This window comes from Dreissena polymorpha, chromosome 2, assembly GCF_020536995.1.
Source record: "Dreissena polymorpha isolate Duluth1 chromosome 2, UMN_Dpol_1.0, whole genome shotgun sequence".
Classification (NCBI taxonomy): Eukaryota; Metazoa; Mollusca; class Bivalvia; order Myida; family Dreissenidae; genus Dreissena; species Dreissena polymorpha.
In genome coordinates this window covers 76,194,101-76,214,695 of record NC_068356.1, presented here as the reverse complement: position 1 = coordinate 76,214,695, position 20,595 = coordinate 76,194,101, and the positions used below count along the sequence as shown (strand labels likewise).

The window sequence follows — 20,595 nt, the reverse complement described above, 5'->3', positions numbered from 1 at the left end:
TGTCGAATTAAACGCGGCCTTAATTCAGTTATCGATAAAAGAGGCAAAGTTTGTTGGTGTTTCGGTTGAGAATATACTCCCGCCATTTTGGTTGTTGGTACTGGGTTTTCTACTAATGGAAAAATGTTATGCTTGTTATTTTAGACTAAAGCAGAAATGCAGAAATCAATCTCACAATCAAAGACTGGATAAATACCTTTACCATCGGTTCTTGCTGATCAATATAACGAATATATTGCGTTTTTAAACTGACTCGAACACATACCAATTTTTCTGACAGATTTTTAAGACAGAAATATTTGTCTAAATTGTATTGGGTTGTCCCACGTTATTCATCTAGATTCTATGGGCCCTTTGTATAAGATATATTTGAACTAAAAAAAATAAACACATTAAGTAGTCTCTTTGGGCAACTGCATATAACAACTTGTTGCATATAACAACTTTTCACGTTTAAATAATTTTATGTTTACAGTTTGTGGTATGTCGTAACATTGTGAATAAAAACAAGAATTTCACTCATGATATTGTTTCTGGATTTGTATTGGTTGTTACGTATATGTAATATATAAATCCTTTGTGTTTGCCTGTGTGCGTGTCTTCGTTCATATTTAGTTCTTTGTACTGTGCCAATTTAATGGTCATTTGGTCACTTTGTGTAAATGGAGATCATCGTGCCGAAGTGAAATTTCACTTCTGCAGGGGCAGCTGTAATTTTACTTCTTTACTTTAGATGTATATCCATCTTTGGGATAAGTTATATAGCGAATACTAGGTTAGCATTGAATAGAGAGAGAAGTTTATGTTGCGAGGCTTAGAACGCCGGGAGTTTGAGCCGAGCAACATAAACTTCTCTCTATTCAAAACTAATCCTAGTATTCTAATTTATCCCATCGCATTTTTACTAAACAAGAAAAATAACAAACACTTTATGCAGATGCGTTAAGCTCATTTTTTCCAGAGGGGGCGTTCAACTATTCAAATACTAATCTTACAAGTTTATTCAACAAGGTGGGATAGAGGTTAGTCTATTCCATGGGTGTTATACCGTCAATCTCGCGGTGAAGATGGGATTAATATGTTTTTCACCATATGCGGATAAAACCCATAGAAGACAAGTTTGCTCTGACGAAAAAGTAATTGCGTCAAATAAACAAAAATATGATTCCTAGTCGACTTTGAAAATATAAGTATTATTTAACGGCGCTCGTGTTGTTTTTTAAATCCATATACTTAGTATGTGAAGCGGTTACATCTTACCGCGGGATTTCATTTCTCTATGCTACGTGACCAACGGGCATATAATTAGACACGAGAAACCATTCTCTTTGTATAAACGTGTGATTGCTTTACAATCAATTCGATTGCCCTTCGTTCTTCAGGGAAACCTAATTAATGAGAAATCAGACATCGGCGCGATTAGGAATTTGTTTAGTGAACTAATGAATTGGATCTCGAATTAAACGCGACCTTAACTAAGTTATCGAGAAAAGGGACAAAGTATAGAGTATGAGGGTTTTTTCATTTGAACTTTCCTGTGGCCTTAATTATTGCAATTTGTTTTTGGTGTATATTTCGAGCATGTTTTATTATGCATCTAGTGCAAAGAAGCTATTCGAGGAAAACAATTTTCTTTCAACATCAGGTTTTAGTGCCGACTTGACAATCGCTTATATCTCCGCCTGTCCTTGGGGAGCACGTCATTAACGAACAATCAGAAATGTGCGCGAATAAGAATGTCTCTAGAGGTCTCCTATTAATAGCTCTTAAAGAAACGCGAGCTTAACAAAGTTATAGAGAGAACATGATTGCTCTTAATGTGTGTCGGTACGTTTGTTTGAGACGTATGTAGCGCTTGATTAAATTGCCGTTCGGAATGAAGTAAAGATTTTAAACCATATAGATTATTCTTTCTGATGTACACCGCCAATATGCTGTTTACAATGATAACTGTGTATTCTTTGTACACGTGATTATATATGTGCTTAATGTTGTGATTTTTTAGTGCAAAGAACAGTATAAAAGTCATATAACGGCCATCAGGTAACACATTCGTCCGTTTACTCTGCATGTTTTGCCAATATAATTGATTACAGTTATGCAAAACAGTTTTTTTTTTTCAAATAAATGTTTATGGCGAATGATTATGGAAATTAGCTCACAAAGTAACAACTCTGTTTATGAATCATAAGTTTCACATGTTGGCATGAATAACTATCACATGCCAGGTGGCTGGCGGGGATATTGATTGGTATATTTACCCCTAGTTTACTGTCCTTTACAACTTAAAATAAGAATAACTGTATAATATGCTTTTTATTATATTTCCGTCACGAGTGTTGTTCATAATCGAATTCCATTGTACTAAATAAAACATAACACAAGTTATGCCCCTTTTTAACTTACACTTTCTATAACATCACGATTGTTGTCTTCATTATGAGCAGATGATCACACCCCTATAATGAAGTTACGGGGTGTATACTGGGATCACCATGTATGTCAGCCCATCTGTTTGTAAGTTTGTCTGTCTGTGTGACACATTTTTATTGTGACCAGGCCGGATGTCAAACTCATGAGCTTAAAATAACCGGTTTTGTGCTCTGCCTTTATCAATAACAATTCGATCTGATTATAGCTGTATTTTTGCTTCAGGTGAACAGCTTCGTCGGCGCGTTCCACGACGCCGTGATCCTTTACGCTCTTGCTCTGAACGAGACCCTCCAGGCGAACAAGTCCATAACAAATGGCACGGAGATCACGAGGCGGATGTGGAACAGGACATTTAAAGGTAAGACGAGTGTGAAACATGGCATAGCAATGTAAGGAGAATGTTGAACGGGACAATGAGAGGCAAAGAGAATTGTGAAACAGGACATTTAGAGGTAAGGGGTGTGTGAAACGGGACAATAAGAGTTAATGAAAGTGTGAAACAGGACATTAAGGGGTAAGGAGAGTGTGACACAAGACATCTTGAGGCAAGGAACGTGTGAAACGGGACATTAAGAATTAAGGAAAGTGTGAAACAGTATATTAAGAGGCAAGGAGAGTGTGACACGGGACATTTAGAGGTAAGCAGGAGGTTAAACAGGACACGTAGAGGTAAGGAGAGTTTGGAACATGACGTAAGGATGTGAGGTTTAGTAATACATTGTTATGTAATAGCTGGGATGCGCTCGCTTTAAATAGAGACCATTTTAGGGTTTGGGTTTTGAATTAATTGCATAACATTTTTGCATATTTGTACAATTAATCTTTTTATAAAAAATACTTCGGTAAGTCTACATGGAGCATTTTTTTTTTCTAAAAAAAAGTAGCCATCGACAAATTCTTAACTGTACCACAGTTACACTATTTAGAACAAAGTGTTGAATCACAGAATGACGCCATTCTCAAGTAATTATTTTTCACAAACCATTTCAACTATGTCTTAAAGGACCTAAACACATATAACTAGTGTCCATATTTATCTCAACCATCATTACATTTTCGAACCTCATTGACTTCGGAGACTTGATCAGGCTTCCACAGACGAAGACTTTTGACAGTTTCTTAATTGAATGTCGCTTTAGAAACACAATATTGAATATTCCATACGTTCCGTCTGGGTTTGTGATACCGCGTTTGTGCAATATAGCAGTCTTCGTTTGTATTAAGGATATATAACAGCTAATTATATGTGTCGCTTCTTTGACGGAACAAAAATCGAAAGACAAAAAACACAATTATTTGTCATTATTATTCAAGCAAAAATCTGTCATGATTTGCCTTTTAGCTATTAATAAACTTCTTGGTGTAGTTAGTCGTTTGATTGGCGGACGAAAGAGTAAAACAAAAAATTCATAGATTTCATAATTCATACAATATATGGCTCGTCATGAATTATATTAACACTGTGCATTTAAATGTATTGTTATTTTGTTCCACGAATTTAAAGTGATATTATGGGCATTTTTAACTGTTGAAGTGAGCTGAAAAGAATTAACAGGTCAAAAGAGTTAGTTAAAATGTGGTTACTGACCAATTATCTGCAACTCATCTTGCTACCAGTTGTTTATACAAAATATATTTTATATTCGATATCTTACGTTACTCACACAGTCCTCTAAGCCGAAATGATCCGTAAAACAAAATTGTGTCTTTGTGTCGTATGAACGAATCTGCACTAAAACTAAATTTAGGTTCACATCGTACACACAGGTGGTTAGCGTGTGGCTATGCTATTAATTAGTGAAAACATCATTTTGAATGATAAATAATCATATTATAACGAAAAATTAACTTTTCTGAAAAAAAAATTTTCACTATCAAATATATATATAACAAGGTATGCAACTCAAAATCAGCCCAAAACGGGGTGCATCGCTTTGAACAGCCATATCTTCATCAATTTTTCAGCGATTTTCACGATCTCGGTCTTATTCAACGCAGAAATGAATTTCCTTTCTGGAAATGTATATGTCTTGCAATATTTTTACAAATGCTGGGTCAACTTTTAAGAAATAACACGATACACAACACGCATGACCCAGTTGACAGTGATCATGTATTCTTTATGAATGAAATCTCCAGTTGTAAAGACACACCTCCGCATTGGACCAATGAAATCACTCGTATGTTTAAAATGTCAGTTAGTTGAAATGTATGTAAACAAAGGTTTCAAACGGCGCTGGACAGTTAGTCTTGATGCAGAATGTTACGACAAGAACGGTAATAATGTTTTTTCATACGTTTTATTGAATTATGGTATCGAACTACATGAACTTTATAGGGAAGTTGCCCTTTACTCCGTGAAGATTTCAGTCTTAAAGACAGCATGATCACTGTCAACTGGGTCATGCGTGTTGTGTATCGTGTTATTTCTTAAAAGTTGACCCAGCATTTGTAAAAATATTGCAAGACATATACATTTCCAGAAAGGAAATTCATTTCTGCGTTGAATAAGACCAAAATCGTGAAAATCGCTGCAAAATTGATAAAGATATGGCTGTTCAAAGCGATGCACCCCGTTTTGGGCTGATTTTGAGTTGCATACCTTGTTATATATATATTTGATAGTGAAATATTTTTTTTCAGAAAAGTTAATTTTTCGTTATAATATGATTATTTATCATTCAAAATGATGTTTTCACTAATTAATATCATAGCCACACGCTAACCACCTGTGATCGTACATGCATGATCAGTCGTCAAACGAAAGTACGGTTGATATTCAAATGCATTATTTTTCTCTTTCCGGGATATTGTTATAGTATGTTGATTCTGCATTAACAAATATAAGTGTATATGTAGTGAAAACACCAAAAATAAACAACGGTTGCGACAGACAACTATAAACTGTTAGATGCCCATAATATCACGCTAAACATTTGAGGCAAAAGTAAGTGGTGTTTAATTTAATTTACATATCATATTGGTCAATTCAACCTAACAATCGGCCCTTCAAATGTAGCTATTTGGCATAGTAAAACATGCAAGAACAACTGTTATTTTGATCATAAAATATACCAAATGTTTGTTATCGTTCGCCCTGAAAATATGAACTTGTTTTTACGGCATTAGACATGCAAGACAAAAATAAATAGTATTGATCGTAATTCGTACAATGGAATGGTCATCACGTGTTTACGCGGTCTACAGAAATATGTGTGATTCTTTGTTGGCTAAAACATATAACACAGAAATACATGTTATTGATAATAACAAATACCACATGTTTGTCATTACATGCTTTGGGATATACTTCAACAGTCAATAGAAATATGTCGATGCCTTGACGTCATCAAACCCGTAAGACACCAATATATGAGTCTTGTTCTGAGAAAACTGGGTTAATTTTTGTGCGTAAAGTGTCATCCAAGATTAGCCTGTGCAGTCCGCACAGGCAAATTAGGGACTACACTTTCCGCCTAAATTCGATTTTCAGTAAGGAGGGACTTCCTTGAAACTAAAAATACCATAAAACGGAAAGTGTCGTCCCTGATTAGCCTGTGCGGACTGCACATGCTAATCCGGGATGACACTTTACGCACATGCATTAAACCCAGTTTTCTCTGAACATGACTCATATAATATTTATTATAATACATACACTTTATTACCCATCGCATCGATTAAAGCTGTATCTATATTGCACTTCAAAATGTGATATATCTTCGACGGAACAAAACACGAAAGACACTAACACATACTATTGATAAAAAGTCATACACTATATATGTCGGCTTAATGTGCGATGCTTATAGATATGCATTGCTTCTTTGACAGAATAAAACATGTAGGACAAAAAAAAAATTGTGTCACACAAACCACATTAAATTGTGTCAAATGCAATCTGCTCTTACACTGAAATCTAGACATCAATTTAAAAGAGCATATCTTTAGCCTCTCTTTAAAAAATTGAAAAGAATTGCGTTCTAAATGCGATTTAGTGTTAAGCATGACATGTCAAGTACCTTATTCTTTTTAATGATAAATAAAATATATTATAAATATAAGTATGTTTATGACATGTTTTGTATAAAAGAACATTCAATAACAACATGCTAAATGCGGAATAAAGCCTTCAATTGCATACGAGTGTACCAAAAGATATACATATCTGGAATTATAGGGATATATCGACTCACGTAGTCCAAGGCATGCGATTGTGTAGTCTTAGGGATTACGTTCGATGTCATAGTTTGAAATGTAGTTGACACATTTAATCTGTTATTTTCTTGGCCGTTTTTGTTTGCTCATCCGAAAATGCATTCGCCTTTTTGCGCAACCGGTTTCACGGGTTAAACACATTTGCGTGGAATTAAACTGAAGTGTACTTCCGTTGAAAAAACATGCCAAGCATGTCATCAATTAAATTTAAAAAGCAATAATGTATGCTAAAATGCATTGAATTAATATTCAAGTAGTAATACAATAATTCATACTAAAGAAATGAAATTTTGAATCGCAAGAAATGTTTAATATAAAAATGAATCATCTTCAAATGAAAGACTTTAAGAGTAATGTGTTATACGAGACAATTTATTAATTCCACCGTAAAGACTAACTGTCACGCGTTACGAAAATGCCTTTTACAATTCTCATCTTACCTAGTCGACTACCAAACAGATCAATGTACCGATACAAATTATGCAAACAGTTTTCTTGTAGATGCGATCGGAAATATATCGCGATCCATAAAGATTTGAATTATTTAATTGTAAAAATGCATATCCATGTCATTTTATATTTGTTTTGTTCGTGACGACTTTATTTATCGAGTTGATTTATGTAGGTCCACTTCACCAAATAGATTATGCAAGCGATACATGGCCTAACTTTCTTTAACTCAAACAAAAAGCACTGTAATGCATTGATATGAAAATCAGATAGTGTATAGACTAATGCATGATAAGTGAACTCTCTGTCTGATCCATGTGTAAATGATACATTAGGGAAATATTTTTTCGTCGGTTTCTCTTTTTTTTTTAAGCAACATATAAAACAACCATACCTAACCTCCAGGTGTTGTTTAAGTATTTTGTGAATGCATTGCAATGTTGCAATATTTCATATGAAATTAAAAAAAAATGTTTATTTCTATAGAATGATTTTAGGTTCATGTAAAAACGATTGTATTTTTATAAAACCGACAAGGATAAAAAAAAATGGAATGCATAAATTTATAAAATGTTTATGATGACCCAATAGGATTCCCAGGTATTGCATGACGTGAACAGGCTTTCCAATGATACTTACATGTAGCACCACCATTTTCTTTTCTATTAATCGGAAATGTCAATTGACAAAAGTATGTTATTAACTGGCATATATTTCCAGTGCTTCCTGAGTAACATTTTTGTAATTAAGAACAAATAAACAAATTATGCAGTATACATAAATGAATGTATCAATACATCACTTTGTAAATGACCTTTGTGTAAAATCCCTTCTATGCCAAGAAACATTTGAGTCCGCATTGTGTAAATAAACGTCGGTTTGAGTTACAGACATGCTTTATTGAAAGAGCCAATCTACGTTTTGAGTAAGAGGAATGAACAAATTCATCCACAAACGTAAAATGTATTGTATTTTAAACGGATTAAAAACAGTAAGTTCAAAGATAGGCTGTCCGCGTTATGATTTTTTTTACAAAAGGAAATGGAAACTGATAAACATTCGTACAATAATCATTATTTATTAGAAAGATAATATTAACTAAAGACAATATATACCATGAATGCTTGATATGTGTAATTATTGTAATGCAAGTATTTGATGATCATTATTATTTAATGATACGCATGTATTTTATTATATACATGACTGTCAAAATGAAATTACATGTAGCATCATTACAATGGAATCACGATAACATATGACACGTGTTGCACTTACTTATGACAAAAACCTTCTAATTTATTGTTAAAGTTTCTTTAGCTCACGACCTGCAATTGCTCGTTCATGGTTTGTTTAATCTTCCATATATAGACACGAATTGTACACCTGGCTATATGTATTTAATATGTATCAGAACTATTTGTCTTACTTATAGTTTGTGTCAATTAGGTCAGGTAGTAATATGGATGACTGGATATACACAGCTACCCCGTTTAGATCTTTGACTTGTGGCACGTCTGTAGTTCAATAAATGTACATACACCTACGCGAACGAACACGCTGATTTAAATATGACTGACATTTGCAGCCTTATCTACGGATTCAACAATCATTCAGTGAACCAAAAATGCATGTATTTATGATAACTTGTTATCCATAATATCCCGTATGGTGTGACTTTTCAGCTTATGTAGAGTGTTAAAGGCTCTATAAAGGTGACAAATCCAATTATTATGCATATAAACTGGTCTAATTTTTACCGGATTTCAGTTACTCTTGCATAAAAAATGCTAATAACACAGCTTAGGTGCAACGTTGTCAAGAATTATGGAAGATATACCCGTTTCATAATTGGAAGAAATGTTAACAACTTGGCAACTAACGTGATGTGTAGCCTCAAAGCGGTGACGTATGCTAAGAATAGCCGAAAGAAAAATCAATTTTAATTCTATTTAAAAAACTTTTTACCAGCAGAAAGTAACTTATTGGATCACTACAAAAGTTTTAACCATTTAGAAGAGACCTACTTTGTGAGTGATACCGGAAAACGTTGAAAATCAACGATATATTTTTTGTGACCTTTCACTTTCACTTTCCCGAGGAAACAGCGATGTAAATAAACTGATTGTTTGTAAACACGATTGACTTGGAGGACACTGTATTTTGAGCTCAAAACGAGTTGTATTGCTCATATTTTTATGGTTATGTCAAAAGGCATATATATACTGTTTTTTGATAACCTTTACAAATAAAATATGAAAAAAAATATTTAAAAATCGGTAAATAATTACGGATCGTCACCTTTATATGGCCTTTAAATAGAGTGAATCTCAAGTATTGAATGATGTAATTGCCCAACAACAAGACAGAACACAATAGCAAACTGAAAACATAAACGCAACTGAGTTATTAATTTTTCTCCGCTTTGGAGTGGTCAGCTCTTATTTGACCGACCAAAATTTCTGAAATTGTTGCCTCACAAACCATGTGTGCTATATTAATACTTATAAAAAATAAAATAATATATCAATTCACAATTGTACATTTAAGTTGATTCTTTAAGTCTTGTGTGTTTCGATAAAAGATACCGAACTGCGAATGCCCGATATACTTTTTAAAATACCATCTAGATTATGCAGCTCACTCGACGTATGTACTGCGTTTAGACCTTGATATATTGTTCTGTACTTGTGTTTATCATCATCCGACACGCATTCGCGAAAACACAACCCGCATAATATAAATATTTTTATTAAGAACGTAATAAATTGGAGAATTAAGCAAATACGCGTCGTGTAATGACGTAATTTTTGTTAAAAAAATGCGTAAATGTTTTTGTGTTAGATTTTGGTATATTAAACACATACTTGTTGACGATTAAGCCCAAATGCAATATTTGGCATATATTGTTTACATTACTTTCATTGATATACCAAGCTAGTTGTAAAGGTTCCATAACCTTTCTCGATTAACATTTGTTTAACTAAACCTTGCGAACTATTATCTCTTATTTTGATTATGGTGTTTTGTTCAAATCTTTTGTTGGTGCATGTGCCTCATTTGTTGCTGTTGTTTTTACTCCAGGTATAACCGGAAATGTGTCCATCGACGATAACGGGGATCGGAATGCGGACTACTCGCTTCTTGACATGGACCCTGTATCAGGAGAATTCGAGGTCAGAATGTGCGCATATCTCGATTGTATATAGAGTCGTCATACTTTTAGAATAAACCCCATCATCGATGATGCTTTTATGATATTGCCTCAATGATGGTATGGTTATTATTGTACAATAACAGGTCGGTGTTGTCATTTGATTATACGGTGGCATGATGTTGCATAACAAAATGCAGCCGTCGAATTGCTTTGGGAAGCAGTATAAGGATTCACCAATTAATATATTTACCAAAATGGCATACTAGATTGGTGATAGCAAAGTTGGTAACCGGTAATAGTACGTGTTTGGTATCATCCGCAATAGTACAGGTAAAACGACACTATAGAATATTTATCAGGATCAGAAAACTTCATGTAACCAGCAGCTTGCTTTTTATTAGAGACAAGTGCCTTTACAATATAGCACTATACCAACAGCATTACAAGAAAACATAACAACGCTCAAAGCTGAGGCCAACGCATTGCTACGCTTAATTTAATGCATAGCTGTTGAATCCAGCATGATTCGTGGGGGGGGGGGGGGTAATAACGCGATAGTCAAAATGGCGACGTCCATGCCGACAAAGGTATTTTTCGATGTCATTTAAAAATTAAACGAAAGTAATAAAGGGTATAACATGGCGAAAAACAACTGTCTCGGCATGGGCGTCGCCATCTTGACTATCACGTGATTACCCCCTCTGTGATTGAAGGCTGCGTATTTTTCGTCAGATTTTAATGATCAATCTCACAAGGTAAAATTCGGTATAACGTTAAAAGGCATTCAATCGGTGTATCGGTTTGTATCTGAACGTTAAAAAAGCAGTATTTTTATTCAATGTTTGCATTGATAAAGATTTGAATTTACATACCCAAGTACCAATATATCAATTTATTATAGTTTACACATTCTTATGAAATAGGATGTAAACTCGTATACTGTTTGATGTAAAACGTTAAAGCAATAGAAAACCTTACGTGTCTACCTGATTAATTCATTTTTTTAACCCATTTATGCCTAGCGTCTAGAAAAAAAGGCCTTGGCAAACAGCGTAGACCCAGATGAGACGCCGCATGATGCGGCGTCTCATCTGGGTCTGCGCTGTTTGCTTAAAGGAATTACTGTAAGAAAATATTCTAAATATGGAAATAAATATACTAGACGTCCCTAATTTAGGAAATAAAGTGATCCAATTTAGAAGGATGGAAGAGTCCACTAGGCATAAATGGGTTAACGACATTTCTTCTGTATTGAAACTCTGTTTTGCTGCAGGTGGTGGCCAATTACTTCGGTCATACCAAGCGTTATGAGCAAGTACAGGGCAAGTCCATTCGTTGGGCAGGTGGATTGGACCACGCTCCACCTGACACCCCCACATGTGGATTTGACAATTCCAAATGTCCTCCAAAAAGTGAGTATGGGATAGTTTCATGCCCAATGTATGTAGTGTATGGCTGAGTGTTTGTAACATTAGTATAATGCAAGAATTCTTTTTAATTAAATTACTCTTTTTTTTCCTTAAAATATCAGTAAGTAATATTACACAGGACAAGGCATATACACAAGCCTTTACATATGTATCTTTAAAGCTGGGTTCAAAACTGCATCTTTTGCAATCTGAGATTGGCCAATACATAGGTCATGAAGCGTGGGTCACGGCTGCACTTTCTGTAATATTGGATTGGCAAAGGTATGCATACTACAAGCATGGGTTAGGGCTTCATCTTATGTTTTATTGGTTTGGCCTTTGTCTTCATATCGTTCCGACGCGAAAGAATATGAATGTCGATTCAATATCGATTTAAATATACATGTTTAGTTCTGTATATGCATTATGTAAATACTACTAAGCCGAGAGGCAACGCCGGAAGCATTCTATACGCCAGATTGAAGTAGTGATATAGAGAATATTGTGTGATGTATTTGTATACGTATTTTAAAGGTCATAATATTCCCTATCCATCCACAACCTTCATACAAATAACACGTTTTTGCATGAAATATAAAACAGTTGCACACTTCAATTTACATCTGAAAGAATTTTACCAGTTAGTGAAGTATTTACCGTTTAACACTAAGGTGAAGTAACTTTTCGGGAAGTTTGACTGTTGGGGATTCTAGTTGTGAAACACATGATGTTGATTTCCAGCAAATGCAATTATGAATCTGTCATCAATGCGAATTTCGAATCTGAATTTAACTACGGTCCAGAAAGTATTACAATTTCTTCTTAAAGGGACCTTTTCACAGATTGTGGCGTGTATTTAAGTTTGTCATTAAATACTTTATATTGATAAATGTAAACATTGGATCTAAAAAGCTCCAGTAAACAAAAGAATAAAATTAAAGAAAGAACAAAGTAACCCTCAACTGGATTCGAACCACTGACCCCTGGAGTAAAAGTATATCGCTTAGATCACTCGGTCCAAATTATTCAATCGTTTCGCGTTGCAACGCTTCATAAATTTCAGGTTTTAAATCGTCAAAAGATGCATATTATGTTTATTTTAAAGCATGGTATATGTGCAATATTACTGTTAACTCACAAATATCATAACTACAACGAAAATTTACGAATCTGAAACATTTTTGAACTGTGTCAATTTACCAAAACGTGAAAAGGCCCCTTTAAAGTGAAACCTATTTTTAGTAATTTCAATTAATATTCTGCGTCTGAAATCTTCAGTGACATGCGATTCTCCAATCACAGCCTCTTGTTGATTGATTAATTCATGCATCATTTTCGCTGAAAGTCGTTAAAGATTGAGTGATGTATTGTCATCGAGTGATACGGGGACTACCGTTGCCGCAGAGACTGTTTTGCTTTATTTCAAAAACGCATTTTCTTCTTTCATTGAGTTGATGGTAATATGTCGTGTATGGCAGTAGCAGTTTTAATACAAGTAGTAGCAGTAGAACTAGTTGCAGTAGTTGTAGAGGTAATGATGGTGGCGGTGGTTGTTGTGGTGGAAAGAGAAGTAGCATCAGCAGCAGCAACATCAGTAGTATTAATAGTAGTAGTAGATGTTTTACTGACCATCTAGCGCCCAACAATAATTTCCATACTCCATACATTTATATAGTTTCATTTCTAACTCATTATTTTTTTAGTTTTCATGTATGCATATCGGGTTTACCAGGTTTTGTTTGTCATCGAAAAGCAGCAAAGGACTCTCAATCCCATTAGACGTCATTACATTTATCCAACTCCCCTGATATTACGATTGTGATGGATAAATCAGATATGTGTTGAACTTTATCCGCGTTTGAATAGATCTCTTGTGTTTTTATGTATCCTATAAATAAAAACATGTCGAACGTTATCTTATTTTAAACGGGACAGATTGATTATTCGTGGATATGTTAACTGACATAAATTTTGTAATGATTATCGCATTAATAGGAAATACGTATTTGTAGTGGTTGTGGTCATAATAGTTTTTGAATCTGTTGTATTGATGGTGCTAAATGTATAATATAAATGCATATTTGCATATGGATTGTACACATAAAATGGGTCCGTTTACAACTTACTCTTATGCCTCAAAACGTATCACCATACATTTCTCTGCCAAGCACTTTTCCAATAGAAATTACTCATTACTCCCACGAAGCGTTTAGCATTCTCAAATGATTCACGCTCGTTATAATCGTTATAATCTCTGCGTGTCAAAGAAGAGTATTTTCGATCCCTCGAAAAAAACTGAGAGGTCGTCGTAATAAGATAGCAAGTACCAGTAAATTTAAAGGATCCCAAAAGCGGATTATTTTATGTGAGTAAGCAAGTGATGTATGTACACCTACATGTAGTTTTGTATGATTGATACGAGTTTCTGCAGTTCAAATCCCAATGACATTAGTTTAACCCGTTTCTGCCTAGTGGACTCTGCCATCCTTCTAAATTTGATAACTCTATTTCCAAAATAAGGGATGTCTAGTATATTTATTTTTATATTTATAATATTTCTTACAGATTTTTTTTTAAATCAAACAGCGCAGACGGGTAAATTAATGCTTAATCCATTTATGTCTAGCGTCTTGAAAAAAGGCCTTGGCAAACAGCGTAGACCCAGATGAACGCCGCATGATGCGGCGTCTCATCAGGGTCTGCGCTGTTTGCTTAAAGGAATTTCTGTAAGAAATATTATAAATATAGAAATAGATATACTAAACATCCCTAATTTTGGAAATAAATTGATCCACTTTAGAAGGAAGGGAAAGTACACTAGGCATAAATGGGTTGACCTTTTTTTAATTGCAGAGCCTTTTCCTGAATACGTGATCGTCATCATCGTTCTAGGGAGCCTCCTGTTGATCTTTATTGTCGCCGCAGTGTTCATTTACAGGTAAAGATTTGCTTACCCAGATACCTGTGCACTTTTACAGAACAAGTAACACGCATGTGTGATAACTTAACAATATTTAAAACAAGGTTAAATGCGTGTAAAAGTTTGGAAGCGTCTATTCATTGATAAAATTGGAAATAATAGTTACCTATGTCACCCGATCGACCACTATGTAACTTTGACGTTATGATACCTGACTTTAAATTTTAGACAAATGTTTTAATTGCATTGACCGAAATAATTTATTTGTTGTATACATGTGTTGTACATATATTTCTTACAATGATTATGCACGTTCATTCTTGTCATATATACTGTATTGCTATATGTATATACAATTCATGTCAAATATAAAAAAAGTATCTTTGACAAAAACACAAACATCGTACAAGTATTTTACATGTACCAGTATGGCCTTTAGGGCTACGACCTTATTTAACTACAATAACCATTATCTGCGCTGTTTACTTGTTAGTGAGTAAATAGTGGATCGATTAACAACATGTTAAACATATGCAGATATATGCGAGTATGTTTCCAATAACCTAAACAGTATTGATTTTGTACGACAATAAATATTCTGTTCTTTGCAATGTTTAATCTATAACAAAATGTCATTATACTGTAAGAAACTGCTGTAGGAGTCTTAAAGGGATCTTTTCACGCTTTGGTAAATTGACAAAATTGAAAAAAGTTGTTTCAGATTCGCACATTTTCGTTTTAGTTATGATATTTGTGAGGAAACAGTAATACTGAATATTTACCATGGTCTAATATAGCCATTATATGCATCTTTTGACGATTTTAAAACCTAAAAATTATAAAGCGTTGCAACGCGAAACGATTGAATAATTTGGAGAGTTCTGTTTTTGTCGTTAAATTTTGTGAAACTACGAAGATTGCTTATATAAGGTATAAAATACGTCTAGTATGTATACTCGGCGGAATAGCTCAGTAGGCTGAAGCGTTTTTACTTCAGGACTCTGGCTGGACTCCAGTGGTCACTGGTTCGAAACCTGCTCCGGGCAATGTTCTTTTCCTTTTTTAAATATTATTCTTGATTTTTTACTGGAGCTTTTACGATCCAATGTTTACATTTATCAATATAAAGCATTTAATGAATAAGTTAAAAAATGCCAAAATCTGTGAAAAGGCCCCTTTAATGCAAGTTCATATAGGTGTCACAATCATAATTCATTGTCAAGATACGCTTCTCAATTTATATCAAATTAATTGACGCTACCCATTTCTTTGACTGTTCTGTCTTTGAAGACTCGCGTCATTTGATTGAATTATCTGCCATTCAGATGCCAACCGATAAAGACAACTTTCCGTTAATTCCACATCTGGCGCTAGACCGATGCATTCGCTTCTATCAAGCATTAAATTAACCATAATGATTTTGCGCTGTGTTACCTTTCTCCTAAACTCCTAAACTTGCCCGCCTTTCTGATCTTTCTCAAGAATAAGGAAGTCCGCATTTTATCAGATAACCCGGTATTTTTTATTCGCTTAGCGGAAGTGTTATATATCAATAGGGCACAGACTCACGACTATTGATTTGACCCCTGATAATTGACGATGTGAAATGGAGCCCAATTGTTTTAAGTTTGTAGTTTCTTAGGAAATAAACTTAACTTTTGTTGATTATTGTCTGCATGCGGTATACCTCCGTCCGACCGCAAAACTGGATCCCGCGATTGTTTTAAAATAACTGAAGATGAAACTGAGTATACTTGTTTGTACAATCTACAGATAATGCTGTGTGACCACAACTTTTATATACGATCACTGAAAATAGGGAAAAAACTTAAATTGTAATTACTCAAAAAGTACACAACTTATTATTACTAAACTTAGTATACACATTCAGACATAGGTTTTCTGTATGTCTGCCTGCCAATCTGCTAATCTTTTCATCCATGTGTCTGTCTGTCCGTTATAAAAAAACTGAAATATTGAGTTGACTCAATAAGTTAACTCGATATTTGCATAATCAATGGACTTCGATTACTAATCCAGCTAATGGTTTTCTGCCCGTCTGTCTGCAAATGCCTTTTCCTGTTAATCCTTTTGTCTGTCTGTCCGTGCACGAAACATGAAATACCATCGTGAGAACATCTGCTTTAACTGAAACCTATGATTTCTTTGAAAGTACTGAGGATTCTTAGAATTAAACCATACTTGGTAATAATTACCAAGGACCATGCGAGACGTATGCAAGACCTTTCGGTTTCACCAGTGGTTAGACGTCAGGTCACTATTACTAACAGAGAACACAACTGGCTTATGTAATTATTCAACGACTACATACAAGTAGATCATGAAACTTAGTATGCATATTTTGCTACATGTTGCCTTTTTTCTGTCGTTTCATCTGTTAACGTATGCGTCCCTCCGCAAAATTTATATGAAAAGTACCCGGTACATAAATTATCATCACAAAACGAGGTAGACATGTTGAAAGGATAATTTATTAATTATAAGATAATTATGCATTACCCTTCATTTTTATAAATGTCGAACGTACATTGACTGTAATTTAGTATAATTATAAAGAAATGCAGTTCTCGAAAGGCGCATAACATAATCATACAATCATGAAACGTGGTACACACATTGATGACAATGTGTGCAAAATATAGTTTCACCGGATGTCAGTCGACTGTGGAATGTTAAACAAATGTTACTGTGCAAAATGGCCATTATATTTTATTTTGAAACAATTCCTTAGCAACATTGCCATGTTACTGTCTTGAGCAAAGGAAATGGTCAGATATTAATTAGATGCAAAGAAAAACATAATATGACCTACTAGATATTCGACAGAAACGAGTCTATTCACAGAGGTGCAATAATCAACAGATGCTTATTATTTAACACTAACGAATCGTTATTATTTTACACCGATCTATTCATATCAAATTAGATGCCCCTACCCATTAATTTGGCGATTCCCCGTAGCAGAATCTCTTCCAATCTTATTGAATGAACTGCCATCAAGACGACAGCATATAAATGCAGCTTTCGTAAATTTGCCATCTGGCTTCACTTTTTTCTACTCTTGATCAAATAAACTTTTATTATTTTTCTCCACTGACGTCCATCCCAATCATTCGCTGATCTCAGATCGAATTATCCACATAGAAGTAAAACAAATACCTAAATGTTTTGGGAACGGTATAAAATCGTTGCAGATCGTCATCGTCATAGTGCTTATTGACTTGGACAAATCATCGCGCAACGTCTCTGGTCAATTTAATTAGTCCATCTCCATGCAGCTATGCCAAAATAATTGAATTCCTTTCTCATTGAACGCATTTCCCCAAGACTAGATTTTTGTGACATTTCTTTACATATTTCATGCCGCCGTAAACATATAAAGAAAGCTTTTAGCGCCGCGGTCATAAACAACGGCCGCCTCTGACATGTTTGTCCTTTGAACCGGACGTTATCTACGCACGTAAATCTTACATCATTTAATTTATACACACACCGACAATAGGCTGAAATGCCGTTAGACATTTCATTTATCTGAATCAGTACTATGCAGTCGTATAAAGACTGGACACGTATCTTGTATACTGGAATTTTGTGCACAGCACTAACAGTTCCTGAACAAATCAACAACCGTTTGCCGTCTCGGAATGGCTTTTAGATTACATCCATTCAAATTTTACGTAAACATGTATGTCAATCAGATTCCCTGAACATAACTCGACATCTTACTTTAAAATGCCGTTTGGGTATGATTTTGAAGAGCAAAACATTTCGAACACCATTGTATTTTATGTTTTATTAAGTATGACACTTTCTTTTACATATCGAGGCTTGCACTATCTATCCCCATGCAATCTCCATGAAAAAAGGTGATCGCAGAGATTACGGCCTTGCGATTGAGCGAGTTGCTTTTTATTGCAGACATATGAAACTAGAGGCGGAGTTAGCTGAAATGAACTGGCGAGTTAAATGGGAGGACATCATGTTGGGGACGATAGAAGGGGAGAGAAAGTTGAAGAAACAAGCAGCTAGTAACCTGAGTCTTGCAAGAGTAAGTTCACTTTGATTGATTTTGAATGTTCGGATTAGGCTGGCTTGTGGAAACGGGTGGTTTCTTTGACGGCATAGATTTGTATGATTTCTATCTTCTATCTTCGGATACTGTTGCTTGTAGTGTCGAACCATTTAGTGGTAGCGCTCATGACGAACGATGTTTTGTTGTTTATATCAAAGACCTATCAATATACAAATATTGGAAACATCCATTCAGACCAATAGAATGTATCGGGAATTCACGCGGCGGAACCGAGATCTATATCACGTGATATCAATCGAGCAGACGCCATTTTGTAGCCGAGTCGTGTAAAATAATTGCCATCATCGTAATCGTTTTCACACCTGTCTTCATTGACTTTAAGGTTAGTATTATCGAATAGCTATTAACCACCAATCGCTGTATTGTATCAATGAGTGGAAACGTCAATAATGTATGCAATTTCGATGCACCTGTGCAGATAATTTGGTCATTATATTGCTATATTGAAATACTACGTAGAGCCTAGAGGGTGGGGGAAGGTTTAGCAAATCAACTTCTTTCGACTAATTTCCATATTCATTTACGAAGTAAGCTTAAAACAACTGATAATTATAGAATGTCTTGCATGTATTTAACTTAATGGCTTCGCCATAAAAAATAAGTTTGTAATAAATTTATTTAATGTTCGTTTTTGTTAAAGAGCATTTCATATTTAAAAAACACACAGTACACATCTGTTGAGTGTAAATAAAAATTAAACCAATTGCTATATTCGGTTATTTTTGTATTACAGCCAGAAATTTCAATCATAGATTTATGTTGAGAAATAATTTATTTTATGTTGTAGTTCTGAAAGTTTTTGCGGTTGCATGCGAATTCTTCAAAAATAGATTTGCCGCCTTTTTCTATAACTTTGCTATTTGCGGATAGATTTTGTTAATTTTGGACTTACTTGTTTCATTTTCATATTGCTACAGGGCTAGACTAAACTTATAACACTATATTTAGTACAAACTTGAATATCTCTTCTATTAAGACATATACTTAAATTTTTCGGACATTTACACATTGAGAAGGGAAGAGTTTAAAAATAGCTTAGACGCCTTTTACTATAACTTTGCTATTTGTGGAAAGATTTGGTTTAATTTTGTACTTATTTTGTTTCATGTTCATATTGCTACAGGGCTAGACTAAAAACTGTTTGTTGTGAATTATGTAAATAAGTTGACATTTTGGACCATGACTTTCATGAAAAAAATTGCAGCTAGGTAGACTTTGTTTGCCAAGAGGATACTAATGTTATGATTACACTAGTATGTGAACAATTATTGGTAAATGTTCATACTTCAATATCTCTCACGCATACTTAATGTTGATGAAACCATATATGCACATATACAACGAAAATTTATTTTTTGCAGGATGCCGCGGAAGAAGAATTGCTGTAAGGGCTTTCATCAAGCGCAGTATCAGACTCTTGTTTTCCGCTAGACGGATGTGAACCATTTCTGTAGTCCGCAGCTGCAAGAAATAATTGATTTGAATAAACTGTAACTATTGTATTAGACTTGACATAGAAATATTGTTCTTTTCATGATATGTTTCTCTTATGATGAAGTTTCAAATGTTTATTTATAGAACTTTGCACAATTCGTATAAACCACCAAAATGCCACTGAATACGAACATGTCTACTTGATGAATCAAACACTTAATTTTAAGTGCGTTATTTATATAGAGGATATTTGTTGGATTCGGTGGATTATCGATTTTAATTCACTAGTGATCATAGAAAATAATATTTTCACGAGTGGCGCAGCCACCAGTGAACATATATATTTTCTATGATCACGAGTGAATTAAAATCGATATTCCACCGAATCCAACATACAACACATTTTCTATTCATTTTATGCCTTTTTTCACAGTTTACATAGCCTAAATTGTTAAAGTGT

General features: G+C 34.4%; 1 protein-coding gene across 6 annotated transcripts in view; it reads left to right on the top strand.

The window, feature by feature from the left end:
• The window catches only part of LOC127867686 (atrial natriuretic peptide receptor 1-like), a 740,759-nt gene that overhangs the window by 504,366 nt on the left and 215,798 nt on the right, over nucleotides 1-20,595 (top strand). For all 6 annotated transcript variants that reach the window (XR_008043618.1, XM_052409008.1, XM_052409007.1 and 3 more), the window contains 5 exons: nucleotides 2,656-2,791; nucleotides 10,186-10,277; nucleotides 11,532-11,670; nucleotides 14,521-14,605; nucleotides 18,527-18,656. Coding sequence is in view for 5 of the 6 variants with exons in the window: in XM_052409008.1 (XP_052264968.1) it covers nucleotides 2,656-2,791; nucleotides 10,186-10,277; nucleotides 11,532-11,670; nucleotides 14,521-14,605; nucleotides 18,527-18,656 (582 nt within the window). In the remaining variant the exon portion in view is untranslated. The remainder of the gene's footprint in view (nucleotides 1-2,655; nucleotides 2,792-10,185; nucleotides 10,278-11,531; nucleotides 11,671-14,520; nucleotides 14,606-18,526; nucleotides 18,657-20,595) is intronic.